Source organism: Abramis brama (genome assembly GCF_963993115.1).
Source record: "Abramis brama genome assembly, chromosome: 4".
NCBI classification, from domain to species: Eukaryota; Metazoa; Chordata; class Actinopteri; order Cypriniformes; family Leuciscidae; genus Abramis; species Abramis brama.
The window spans coordinates 27,798,352-27,812,257 of record NC_139966.1 but is presented as its reverse complement, the minus strand read 5'-3'; the positions used below and the strand labels follow the sequence as shown (position 1 = coordinate 27,812,257).

Below are 13,906 nucleotides of genomic sequence, written 5' to 3'. Positions count from 1 at the left end.
AATTAAAGATTTGGCCATTTTGACTTCATGGTGACTCTTCTGGACAGTTTTCAGTCCTCCAGTAACAGTGTAGTATTTAGGATACAGAATTACTGAACTTTTAAGGTTGTTGTCTTGCTTCTCTCTAACTTATATTTTTGAGTGCGTGTCTGAGACTTATTAAACAAAATGTGTGTTTGTGAACACATGGAAACTAAAAACTTAGCAGGAATGAGGCTCTTCAGGATCAGGAATGTGGAAGCTGCTTTACAGATACGCCTGTTTTGCACACGGCACTCAAACACAGAACCAGGAAACAGGAATCACATGAGTTCAGGGAAAGTGAAACTGAAGTGTAGTTGAGCTGTTGTGTGTTTGTGTCTCTGTCTTCATGCTGTAAAATGGCAGAATCCAGAATTTCAGTGGATCAGGATGAGTTCATGTGTCCAGTGTGTCTGGATCTCCTGAAGGATCCAGTGGCCATTCCCTGTGGACACAGTTACTGTAAGATCTGTATTACAGACTGCTGGGATCAGGAGGATGAGAAGAGAGTCTACAGCTGTCCGCAGTGCAGACAGACCTTCAGGCCAAGACCTGCTTTAGCTAAAAACACCATTCTGGCTGAAATGGTGGAGAAACTGAAGAAGACTAAACTTGCTGCTGACTGTTACGCTGGAGCTGGAGATGTGCAGTGTGACGTCTGTACTGGAAGAAAACACAAAGCCGTCAAGTCCTGTCTGGTGTGTCTGAACTCTTACTGTCAGAATCACCTTGAACAACATGAGAGTTGGTTTAAAGGAAAGAGACACAATCTGACTGATGCCACTGGACGACTGCAGGAGATGATCTGCCAGAAACACGACAAGCTCCTCGAGGTTTTCTGCCGCACTGATCAGAAGTGTATATGTGTGCTGTGTGTGATGGATGAACATAAAAACCACGACACTGTATCAGCAGCAGCACAGAGGACAGTGAAACAGGTATGAACTTACAGAGGTCCCATTATGATCATTTACAGGCTCATAATATTGTTTATGGGGTCTACTAGACTACATTTATATCATTTAATGGTTTTACCCTAAATTAGTTTTAGGGTACGTTTACACGACTAAGATATGCTGAAAACAGAAGTTTTTCCTTTGATTTTTTCCTTTGAGAACGTAATACGCATGTGCATGATGTCATCATCTTCAGAGATTCGCGTTTTTGTTGTTTACATGGAGACTGTTTCAAATGTTTGAAGTTTGGTTATTCAAGAAATTCATAATGAATAATAATAAAGCAAGATACCAAAAAAACAAACAAACTCTAGTCAGGCCAATCACATCGTGTATAGAGTCAGCGGGTGGGCTTAACATAATGACGGCAGAGTTGCGACGGTTCCAAAGAGTGGCTGCTGCTGGTGAATAGCGGTCTTTCGAATCGGCTTTGGCCGCGACTCTGGAGGACTTGGAGTTAAGCTTTTCTTTGAGAAAACGCTCACGCTCTGGTTGGTTGTAGAGCTATCCTATTGCTTGCAGAGGGAATTTGAAAGACAACCGTTTATCCCGCCCCTTGGATTGAGCTCTGCCAATGGTGAGTTCCCAGACCCAACATCTTGATGTGGGTATAAATTAAAATGATTGTGACCGATGTGAAGGGGGAGGAGAATTGATAAGTGCGTCACGTTTAGTCGATAAAACACTTCCGCAAAAGATGCACTCATGTATCCTCGCTCATGAGTCCTCAGGAAGCCTCCTCACCCCTCGATCCTCGTGGTGTAATTAGAGAATTGAGATGTCCTTCAAGATGGCTGAGCTCGATAGGTTTCCGGGTCATAGGATGGAGGACGGAGGAGCGAGGAAATGAGGAGGGATATTGAGAAGCACCCGAAGTCTTCTAAAAAATATATTAAATATGGTGGCATGTTAAGTCATGTGACATGCATGAGCCAGTTAGGTTTGAGGTTGTTGACATGTCACCATATTTGATTTGGGCTTTAAAAACAAAGACATTCTCCATAATATCTTCTTTTGTGTCCAGCAAGAGACATCATACATGTTTGGAAAGACCTGATGATGAGTAAACAATGAAGAACTTACATTTCTGGGTGAATCTATATAAAGCTAGGCAATAAAACTTGATGAAATAATGTTGGCACTTATTATTGAACCTATAATCTTATCGTGCAAAACCTTTAAACCCCTAAAGGCGGGCATACACTGTGCGATTTTCGTCCGATTTTGAGCCGAATTATGACTCGTGCGACTCTTTTTCGGGTCGGGCCGATTTTCAGCTTTGTCGTGCGTCGTTTGTCGTGCAGTGTTCGTGCAGTGTACAGGGGGAAACGAGAGGCGATTAACCTCTCACGACCGGCAATCGGATGGTCGGATGAATTTCTGGCATGTTAGAAATTTTGGTCGCTCCTCGTGACTATATCGCACAGTTGAAGCAGAGCTACGAACCGATTGCCCTAAACGCAGTGTTTTTTCCCTCACTGCGCCTGCGCGAAAACAGTTTCATTTGCAGCAACAAAAAAAAAAAAGAAAGAAAAGGGAGATAGGCCTATTTAAGTTCTGTAGTTCAAAGCTACAAATAACTGTTGCTTACCTCCAGTTCGTGTTGCAAAATGGATTAACCATTACCCACTTCTTCCAAGCCACCTGCGATGTAGGCTACACTTTGCCTCTTTTATTGTTAAAAAATGTTTTTGAAATAAAGCTGTTTTTAATTTTCATTGATGAATTATTGCAGTGGTCGGACATAGACTGTTAATAATTAATTATATGTATATAATTCATTGTAATCGACCTAAATGTTTTAGACAATTTTCAATGAGGAGAAGTAAGCTTCTATGTAATATTTTATTATCCTCACAGCGCGTTGGTTATGCGGTGATGCGCTATGAAATTGTTGCGTGGCAATTTAATTATAATAGCCTATCACTTTAATAATAAAAGTAGCCTAGGCCTTCCCTAATAATAATAATAATAATAATAATAATAATAATACAATAATACTAGTCTACTAATAATTTAATATATAAATTGGAAATGCTAAATCTTCTTGATATTGATAGCTGATGCTTGTTTTGACAATATCTCTGGATAGGCTGATATCGTCCATAGGCGCAACCCGGCACGAGAATTTATCGCGCTGATTCGCGCATATTTCACACGTATAGTGTGAGCAGTCAAGTCGCAGCTCGACGTTCGGACCGTACAGTGTGAGCACATAAATCCTGAGCTTTGGCTTTACATCGCATGCGATTATACTCGTTCAGTGTGAGTAGGTTCCTTGCTGAAATCGCACAGACATCGCACAGTGTATGCCCGCCTTAATTCTCACCTCTTCACTGATACTGGATTCATATTTGTTTAGTTGATGATTAATGTGATGTTTCTCCTGTCATTGGTTTGTCCTTTAGCACCAGCTGAAGGAGACGCAGAGGTCGTTCCAGCAGAGGATCCAGCAGAGAGAGAAAGATCTTCAGCAGCTGAGAGAGGCTGTGGCGTCTCATAAGGTGAGTCTGGAGAAGAAGAGAAGTTTGAGACGTCTCAGTCAGGACTCACTCAAGCCACTGTGTGATTGTGATGTGTGTCCTAACAGCGCTCTGCACAGACAGCAGTGGAGGACAGTGAGAGGATCTTCACTGAGCTCATCCGCTCCATTGAGAGAAGCCGCTCTGAGGCGACACAGCGGATCAGAGATCAGGAAAAGACTGCAGTGAGTCGAGCTGAAGGACGACTGGAGCGACTGGAGCAGGAGATCAATGATCTGAGGAGGAGAGACGCTGAGCTGGAGCAGCTTTCACACACACAGGATCACATCCATTTCCTGCAGGTAACAGAGATCTAGAAGAACAGGGTCATAGTGGACTTGAGCAAGAGACTCACAGAGAAACATTTCATGAGAGCAGAATGAGCCGTTGACTGAAGTGTTGATCTGTGTGTTCGGTTATTATATCATCATCAGTCAGACTCTCATCTGATCTTCTTCTTTTGAAAGAGATGCACTTATAAATGCAGTTCAGCTCTGGAAATCTCTTTTTTCTGGAAGATGTTTTGAGCTTCCAGACAACAACAGTTCAATACTTCACTAATATTTAAACTTTTTTTTATTATTTTTTTTTTTACAAACATAGGTTTTAAAAATATATATATATATTTTAAAACCACACCTAAACAAAAATTTTTAAAAAAAGTTTAATAGGTATGTTTTCTTTAGGTACTTAGGTAAAAAAGGAAGTTAGGTAAAACGAGAAAAACAAAACTGGAAAACAAAACCAGATCAAAACATTCATGGGACATTTTATGTAAGGGATAATGTACATCCAGCCGGTTATCATCTCAGAATAAACCCCCGACAGGGTGATGAGGACCCCGATGCGAAGCGGAGGTAAATTATCCCACTTATTAACATGGCTACTTGCCACAAGTAAATAATTAGACGCGAAATATTCACTTGAGTTGAAATATTTTATTAGCTCTTCCTTAAAGCATCCGTGAAGAAAAACAGTTCGCAACAAACGGCTTTGAGTTTAGACTGACAATTAAGGCATAATGTGCAGTTGTATCACTAAAAACAATAAACAATTGGACACGAAATATTAATGCAAAAGATTTTATTAGCTCATTTGTAACAAATTTAAAATAATTATTAATTAATTATTATAAATATAAATTATAATCTGTCTGGTTGCCAGTCCGGCGCGTGAGAGGAGTTGCACAGCTGTGCTTCTCAAACTGTGGTTCGGCGGACAGAGCCCTAGGTATTTTTTTAAACTTGCAATGGGACACTGTGGGTTGTTGGGTTCAGTAAAGACGCAATCCCTGTAATTTCTTACATGGATCTTTCGGGTCTTTATGGTTCTTGGTCTCTGCATAATGTGACAGAGTAATGTACTTTGTATCGTTGTCGGTGCATTTTATGATAAACGAGTCCCTTCTTAGGTGTCGATTTCCTTCTCTGCCTCGTCTTGCCAGATGTAGTTGTACATCAAACCAAACTTTCCGAACAAGACCAATGGCTGTGTGTGGTGACAGCACGTCCAAATGTTTTATTAGGTGCAAGTCTGCTGTCGAGATCGGGGGATGATGCTGACCAATGTCCTTACCAATCTTGCGAATTTGTTTAATGGTAGATTTAAAAACTGCATGGCTGGAGTTAAAGGTAGCACTCTTCAGGATGTCAAACTTTTTGAAATATCTGGCGACACCAGTCCTGATGGCCATATAGCTGGCTACCGAATAAGTCTGGCCGTTTGCATTCTGAACAGACGCATAAAAGGAGCGTAGCACCTTATTGAGCTCTTCTGCCTCATACCTATCATAATCCGTCGCATTTTTTTCTCAATTAGCCAATCTTTGAGAATTTTCATTGGCCATAAAATTATTTTCTGTTAGTTTCGTAGCAGTCATCTTCTATTCTGTCAAGTTCAGATTCATTCAGCTCTTTGTGTCTCGTGGTTGTTTGTTCTTCGGAGTGAAGTTTTTTTTTTTTTTTTTTAACTGTGGAGTCGTCTGATTCTATCCATTGCTGAAAATAATTGTTTTTACCATATATGTTGAAATTAACGCTGAAGTCTTCCATTGTAACTCGTGCTGTTTGCCAGACAGTCAAAGACAGCGCACTGACACATTAAGCATTTAAGTAGTCCCGGTCAAGATGACTCGTAGTAACCTGGATGAACGGTGTGTTATTCATTTTGGTGGTTGTTATCGGGGAATAACACACCTTGGAATGTTGTGACTGACCAATCAGGATCAAGTATTCCACAGAGCCGTGTAATAATTAGTTGTTAAAATAATGTAATATGTACATTGGAATAAGACGTTGTTCTTAATAAAACGTTGACCACCAGTTTAAGAACCGCTGCTCTAATCTGGTAACATTGATGGCAGAAAAAATATGTGCTCTTGCTTGTCCAGTGTGAAACAGGCGTCAGACTTGAACTTAAACTCAGATTAAAATTAATTAATTAATTAATTAATTGTTAGGTACTGACATGAGAAATGTGTTGCAAAATCAATGTTGCTAAAAATCTGTTGCAGAGATAAAAAATTGGATCAAACTTCTTTTACAGCAGTCAGGCAGTTTAAAAATATATATATATTTTCACTCTTTTATTTTATGGTTCTTATTTAATCATATACTTTTTTTTTGCAATACTTAACTTTTTTGCAATTATTATTATTTTATTATCCAAGGTAAAAAAATATGAAAATATAGCAATGCAGCGCTTTGAAACCACAAAACCTGACCACTAATCTACTCGTAGCCTTTGAACTGTTTTTCCTGAGCAAATCTACTCAACCCTCAAACCCTACTTAACATTTATGTTCTTAGCTAATGTTTTATCATCCAAAAAACCACAACGATTGACTAGACAGTTCACATATAGTGTGTGACATGCTATAATTTGTTGCTCTAATGTCATATAATGAATATGAAGAAAAATGTACCTGATGCTGTGAAAGAGCTGGATTTAGTTCAGTTACTAAAGATGTCAAGATCAACAAGAGCCGCTCAAATCTGACAGTAGTGCAGGTTATTGATGAAGTGTGGAGGTGATGAGCTTTGATTTCTGTTTTCTGAAGAGTTTCCAGTCTCTCTCAGCTCCTCCTGAATCTACAGACGTAAATGACAATCCCTTCAGTTCTCTTTCCTTTTTTGATGGGGTGAGAGAATCTGTCCTTCAGCTGAGAGACAAACTGGAGGATTTCTGCCAAGAGGAGCTGAAGAAGATCTCTGACAGAGGTAAAGTCCTGGAGATTCATCAGCTCTCAGAAATGATCCTCCATCATCTCATATCATGTAGAAGATCATATTAGAAATGTCTTAGGAATGGATGCAGGGATCATTTTCTCTCGACATGATAATCACACTCTTCATGTCTGTTGATTTCCACAGTCACTTTCACCAACATTGTTCCCAGAACCAGGAACGACTTCCTACAATGTAAGTCACTAAGAAAACAAGCAGAGAAACTCACTGAGTGTCTTCATGTTCTTCCTGTAGAAGGTGAAAGAAAACATGATAGAATAGTTTTAGAGTTGATCATGTAAATGATGATTTGCACAGGATATCTGGTAAACTGTACTGAGACACTGCTGATATATTGAACATGAAGAGATCAGCTATAATAAAAGATCAGACAGATTCATAATTCCTGATTCTGATGTGTTTTCTCTCCATCAGATTCCCATCAGTTCACTCTGGATCTGAACACAGTGCATAAACACCTCAGTCTGTCTGAGAGGAACAGAATGATTACTAACACTTACCCAGAGCTTCAGCCGTATCCTGATCATCCAGACAGATTTGATGATGTGTGTTATCAGGTGTTGTGTAGAGAGAGTGTGTGTGGACGCTGTTACTGGGAGATTGAGTGGAGTGGAGATATTAGTGTGTATATATCAGTGTCATATAAGAGCATCAGCAGGAAGGGATCGGGTGGTGAGTGTGTGTTTGGATATAATGATCAGTCCTGGAGTTTGTTCTGCTCTTCCTCCAGATATTCATTCATACACAATAAGATAGTGACTAAACTCCCTGTAAAGCCCATCAGCAGGAGAATAGGAGTGTATGTGGATCACAGTGCAGGAACTCTGTCCTTCTACAGCGTCTCTGACACAATGAGCCTCATCCACACAGTCCAGACCACATTCACTCAACCGCTCTATCCTGGGTTTAGAGTTTATACTAGATCATCAGTGAAACTGTGTTGATGAATGAGAACAGACTGTAGAGAGATTCTACCCATAATGCTTTGAGCTGCATGATAAATCAGTAACAGTGAGAGGTTATAGTCTCTTATTTTCTCTTCATTACATTAATACTACAGCTGAACTTCTGTCAGTGAAATAACATTTCAGAATAAATGTGTAATGAATCCTCATATAGACAGTCAGATCAGTGTGTGTTCGTGAGTCATGATGAGTGACGGTGTGTATCTGTGCTTTTCTCTTTTCTGTATTAATAAATGTAAAATATATAAACCCAGATTATCTGATCGTACCGTAAACCCTTGATCAGTGAAAGTATGAGCACAATTATTCTAATCTAATCCAGTTTACTTTAAATAAATCTCCTCCTGAACAGGATTGAATTTACAGATCTGGGCCCGGTTTCCCAAAGCGTTCTTATCTCTAAGTAGTTCTTAACCTATTCCTTAACCTCTCTCTTAACCTTATGGGACGGTTCCCGAAACGTTCGTACGCTAAGTATATCTTCTGTAAGTCACACTTTCGTAAGGTTGGTCTGGACCATTCGTAGCTCTCTCTTAGCGTTGTTGCATGTCTAAATGAATATAATTCTGAAGTTTTAATACACACAGACAGTATTAAATTAGGCTAATTCAAGTGTTTTCATGCAAAGAATAAAATTGTCATTACACTGATTGTTGTTAGATTTTTAATTATATTATTATACAATATTATGAATTGAATTAAAACGCTCTTTTAAAGGCCAGTGAAAGCATAGGCTACTGTCAGTTAAGTCCTACTCGGACGCTAATATTGTTTCTCATGGGCTCGTCCGGTATTTTAAACATTTACAGGGGTAAGTCGGTGATTTTATTGCCGTCCGAATCCATAATATCAGTGTTTTTCTCACCCAATCCGCGTAAAAATCCCTGGCCAAATTAGTACCTTCTGTTTTTGTGACAAACAGGTCGTGTGGTAATTTAATTGCCGTCTGAATCCACATCTCTGAGTTTACAAGAGATTCAAAATTCACGGTTTAAATCCTTTTTGATCACTGCCGAGCACCGTACGCAAGATGTAAACTTTTATTACTGAAATGCTGGAAAGTATTTACAAGAACAATATTTCATCGCAGCTCCACCTCAGCGAACAAAAATGGGAAAGAAAAGGCGGCACGTAAATTTTTGAAAAGGTTATTGTGGCAGCAATATATGTTACAATTTTAAAATATGTAGGATAGGCTATTATAGGCTATTTATAGTTTGGATTATTTTTTATAATATCCAATAATCATAATAAATTGCAATTTCAACTATTTCTGAAGTGCTTCTTTTATAAAGATGACCGCTTTTTCACATAAACAGCCCCTGCACGAGAGAATAATTGATTCTCGAGCCATCGATTTCAAACAATTCAGCACCATGGCCACGGACAGCGCCGGGTAACGTCGCACGTAAGACGGTATATCTTAAGCAGCTTTCTAAGGTATAGTTCGGGGAACACACTTAGGAAAATAAACAAATTTGGTAAGATATATCTTTCGAGTCTTCTTAGCAGGCTAAGAGTGAGCGTTATCGGGAAACCGGGCCCTGATACTTTGCCAAATCTGATATAAGATCAATACAACAAGGATTGAGTTGAATCATCATCATCAGTTAAATCCAGAAATACATGAGGTATGAAAGAAGGGTTCTTCTGCATCTAGCATTCATCGACGTGATCTATACGATGACCTTTGACCTTCCTGAAAGATAAGCCAATATTTCTACATGTTAAAGAAACCTACTGTAAAAAAAAAAAAAAACTGTTGTATTTGTCCTATTGTTTGTAATTTGCTTCTTTGTTCTTATTTTTAGAAACAAAAAATAAAATATCCAAAATATCTTTTTTTTTTTTGATTTTTAAAAAGATTTTATCTTTTATCTTGAAATAAGATTTGTCATATCGCCCTCCCCAAAATGATACATAATATGAACTCTGCTTTATTAAGTCATACACTGTTTTTAACATGTATCTTTTTGAATATTAATACTGTAATATCTGGTATAAATGATTTCTGCACACAAACATTACAGTTTTGCCCTTAAATGCTTAAATAATAAAAAAAAATATTTACATAATGTCACGGTTTTCAGGTTCACTGATTCATTTCTCTCTCTCTCTCTCTCTCTGTGCTCGTGAGTGCTGATTGAGTCATCTGTATCACCTGGTCCTCATTAGCACTACTCTACTTAACCTGTGCCTTTTCTGTTTTGTGTTGTCAGAAGTTTGATGGTTCTCATGCGTTGTGTTCTAGCTCCCAGTTGTTTCTCAGTCCTGTTCCAGTGTGGACGATTGCTACTCTTACAAGTTCGGATCGTATTTTTTATGGAATTACTTATGGGCCAATAATAATGAACGTAACTTTTCAAAAAACTTAAGAAAATATCTATTGAAACTGAAAAACATATCTTTGAAACTGAAAAAGAATAAATCGCAGGCAAATTTTTGGACTTCGTTTTTAATACACTGCATGTTTTGCTAACTGTTTTCTCATCTTTATATCGCTTTAACATTCCCCTTAACATTCATATGCTGTTGGTATGCTAATCCAAGATCAGCATAGACTAATAAGAATAAAGTGCAACCTCTTGTGAACTGTGTTTGTTTTAATCTAGAGGAAATTAAAATATTTGCTATTTTATATTAAAATAAAATAAATCAGTTGTCTGAAGATCAAGATCCCAGTCATTCAAAACTGATGTGTCTGAACAAAGTAAGATTATTGTCTGATAGGGACAGTGGATCTCTGGTACTATCACTCCATCCTCTGTGTCAGCATCAGAATTTTGTTTATGGAAAAGTTGCTCCACTCCCTGGAAAATGAGAGAGGAAATGTATTATAATCTAACAATACAAACTGATTTGGACTCCCACATACAGTAACAAGTTGCAGACTTAAAATATTTATTTCAAACAAATTATATAAATGTTTTAAGGGATTTTACAGTACTAAATATTTACCTCGGAGTCATGCAGCATTTATCATCTAATACTGTTGTGTAACCAGTAGATGGCTGTATAGCCCTATATATAAACATATATCCATGGCTGTGTATTCCCTAGTTGCTGGATATTTTCAGTCATAATTACTTGCATGTATTAAGTTTTTAATTTGGACATATATTTATTATTAAAGACTATTAAAGATTAAACATTTTTCTCAGAAAGGTTCATTTAAAGTGCAATTTTTTGCATTATTATTAGTCAAATATGGACACAAAAAACGTTTTGTTACTCATACTAGCTACATATAATAGCTTTATCAGTCATCTTTATCACACAAAAGCAATCAGAATAAATATTGCAACCAGGGCGATACTTCAAAATAATTGAGTGTTTACATATTATGAACAGAGACGTGGTCTGTGGTCAAGTCGTGTCTCTCCTCTTTCAAACACTCTGCATCGCAAATGAATCAGCAATTGAGAAATTCAGGTTTAAATAGCTTTATTGGCATGGTAAAAAAAAAGGCTTTACATTGCCAAAGTTGAATCAGGCAGTGATTGACAGCGCTCTGGTCCTATGGCAGCGGTCATTGACTGATACAGTACTTTTTGTACTGTAGGCTACAGTACAGATACTGTACAGTACTCTAGCCCAATGATGTTTGGGGGGGCTGGGGGGAAATATGATCTAATCGAAGACTGTAACCGAATGTAGATAAACAAGTCATGTAATGATTGGGCTAAGTTAAATCAAGACAACACAGCTGTATAATGTTATGGGCTCTCACTGAGCTCTAAAATGCCTCTCCACCTGAAAAAAGCAAGTACTGTATTATAAATAGTATTAGTATAGTATTAATAAAAAAATAAAAAATTCAGACTTACCACGAGTAGGCTATCCAGTATCCTGATAGCGACAATGACTAATGATAATGATATCATTCGTCTGTACTATTCCTTCTATAAGAAATCATCTCAAAAATATAGTGTAGCAGCAAATAAATACAGATATAAACTTAATATCACTAAAATGAAATAGAAAGTACGCTCACATCCACACATAAACACAACATTGAAGTCTTCACTTCCAGGTGAAGAAGCTGTCAATCAAAAAATCAGTAGCCAATGAGAACACACTGCCTCTAGCCCCGCCCCCACGAGAGAAATGTGTCAGAACGGCGAACAAAACTCCAGAAGCGTAAACGAAAACTTCAGAAGCACAAATGAAAACTCTGGAAGCGCATTTGTCAGTTCGATCAGCCAAAGCCAAATTATAAGAAACCGAAATGTTTTATTAATTGATTAGTTGTTGGGTCTTAAGTTCAGGCTATTGCAGTCTGACTCTGTTAGTTCACCTCACCTCACCTCCTGATCCGAGACGTTCTTTCCTTTGCAACTTCATTTTATCACGTTTGTTTTCCTCCTCTCGTGTCTCGAGACGTTTGTCGACTCTCAAGCTGCGTCCGAAATCGAATACTTCCCTACTATATAGTATGCGAAAAACAGTACGCGAGCAGAGTAGTATGTCCGAAATCATAGAATTCGAAAAACAGTAGGCGAAAAGTACCCGGATGACCTACTACTTCCGGCGAGATTCTGAAGTGCGCATAGGATGGACACTGTACTATCCCATGATGCCACGGGAGAGGAGTTGTCGTCGTTATATTTGAAAATGGCGGAAAACGGAGACGCGGCTGTTTTCAAGTGTAAGTACTTTAAAAAACACTTTGTTTCTTTGTGGTTAAATTGTATTTGTTTAACATCATATAAGTAAACAATTGACTTGTTAAAAGTTTAAATATTGTAAATCGAGGGAATTCTAGATGGTTTTTGAAACAAACAAATTGCAGGTATATCTGAAAAATATGAGTGCTGCACTATAGAGAAATACCCACACACTCCAGACACCTTTAAAATGTATGCTTTATTTTTGTATATTATTTAACTTTTAAATGGATACAGAATACAAAGCTTAAAACAAAATCACAAAACTTTGGCACAAAGTAGTATAATAGAGCTTAAAGCACCACCAAAAGCAAAAGTTTTAAAACTTTTTTTATTAAAGTGTCATCTTGAGGGAAGAAAATTAATGTCAGCAGCTTCAGTAAGGTAACCTTCACAGGTTATGTTCAGTTATTTCACTTTAATGGCTATTAATTGTCGTTAAAGTGAAATTACTGAACCTAAATATACAAGCTTGATAAAAATGCTCATTTTAAAAGATTTTTTTTTTTCTTTTACATCTGAAGTCTTCATATATACACATGTATATGAATGTGTGTATTGGATCTGACCTCAGTGTGTTACCCTACTGTTCACTGTGTGTGTGTGTGTGTGTGTGTGTGTATATATATATATATATATATATATATATATATATATATGGGTGATTCTTCAATTAGGGGAACTTTTATGTCCCCAGGTTATACATTCATGTTAAAAATACTATATTATAAAATAAATAGTTTAGTTATTTCAAATAATATTTATTGCACCACCAAAAAATGTTATACACTAAAATCAGTATGATTTCCATTTTTAAAAATGTTTTCATCACTAATATTTGGCTACTCAGGCCTTGTCCCCAACCCAGACTTTAAAACTTATCTGCTCTGAAAATGTGATAAAATGTTATCAGTTCATTAAAAAAATCACAATATATGTTTAAATAGTAACTTAAAAAGGCACTTGATGCATAATTCGGGTTCATATCTGTGCAATTTGTGAATATTTGTAACAATTTAGTATCGTCCACAACAATACTGTCATTACCGCGACAGTCTATGATTACAACAAGGATATTTTTGAGGGTAAGACTTGTTTATGCCGTAACCATGGAAATGAAGACTAGCAGTGGAGCACATGTCAGCCATGAAAGAACAGTGATATTTGATGTCTGAAAAAGTAAGTAATTTAATCATGAATTCCTTCTGATCATGGAGTAGACTTATTCAGCGTCATTACCATAAATGCTGTAGCAGCAATATTTTGATATATATATATATATATATATATATATATATATATATATATATATATATATATATATATATTCACATGATTTATGTGTATTTAAAGTTATTTTTGTACTAGCTGTTGAGTGATGTTAGCAAATCCATGACCTAGCATCTTTTTTCCTAAAAAATTAAAAATGTCATTACCGCAACACGTCATTACCAACACACAACTTGTTGTGATGGTAATGACAAGTGATGGTGGTAATGACATGTTCTGTGTCACTATCTATATCATATT

At 37.2% G+C, this 13,906-nt stretch overlaps 1 protein-coding gene across 1 annotated transcript; it reads left to right on the top strand.

Moving 5' to 3' along the window:
• The first annotated feature begins 299 nt into the window (after nucleotides 1–299).
• Nucleotides 300–9,757, top strand: LOC311080546 (tripartite motif-containing protein 16-like). Its single transcript, XM_084110537.1, has 6 exons — nucleotides 300–959; nucleotides 3,386–3,481; nucleotides 3,568–3,801; nucleotides 6,558–6,717; nucleotides 6,871–6,918; nucleotides 7,159–9,757. The coding sequence occupies exons 1-6, from the start codon at nucleotides 381–383 to the stop codon at nucleotides 7,686–7,688; spliced, it is 1,647 nt and encodes a 548-aa protein (XP_083966663.1). The 5' UTR covers nucleotides 300–380; the 3' UTR covers nucleotides 7,689–9,757.
• The last annotated feature ends 4,149 nt before the right edge of the window (nucleotides 9,758–13,906 follow it).

Bases quoted from the DNA above. Each gene is read 5' to 3' on its own strand.
- LOC311080546 (XM_084110537.1), top strand. From the start codon at position 381: ATGGCAGAATCCAGAATTTCAGTGGATCAGGATGAGTTCATGTGTCCA. The intron at 960-3,385 runs GTATGAACTTAC...TTTGTCCTTTAG, and splicing joins CACAGAGGACAGTGAAACAG to CACCAGCTGAAGGAGACGCA. The intron at 6,718-6,870 runs GTAAAGTCCTGG...TGATTTCCACAG, and splicing joins GAAGAAGATCTCTGACAGAG to TCACTTTCACCAACATTGTT.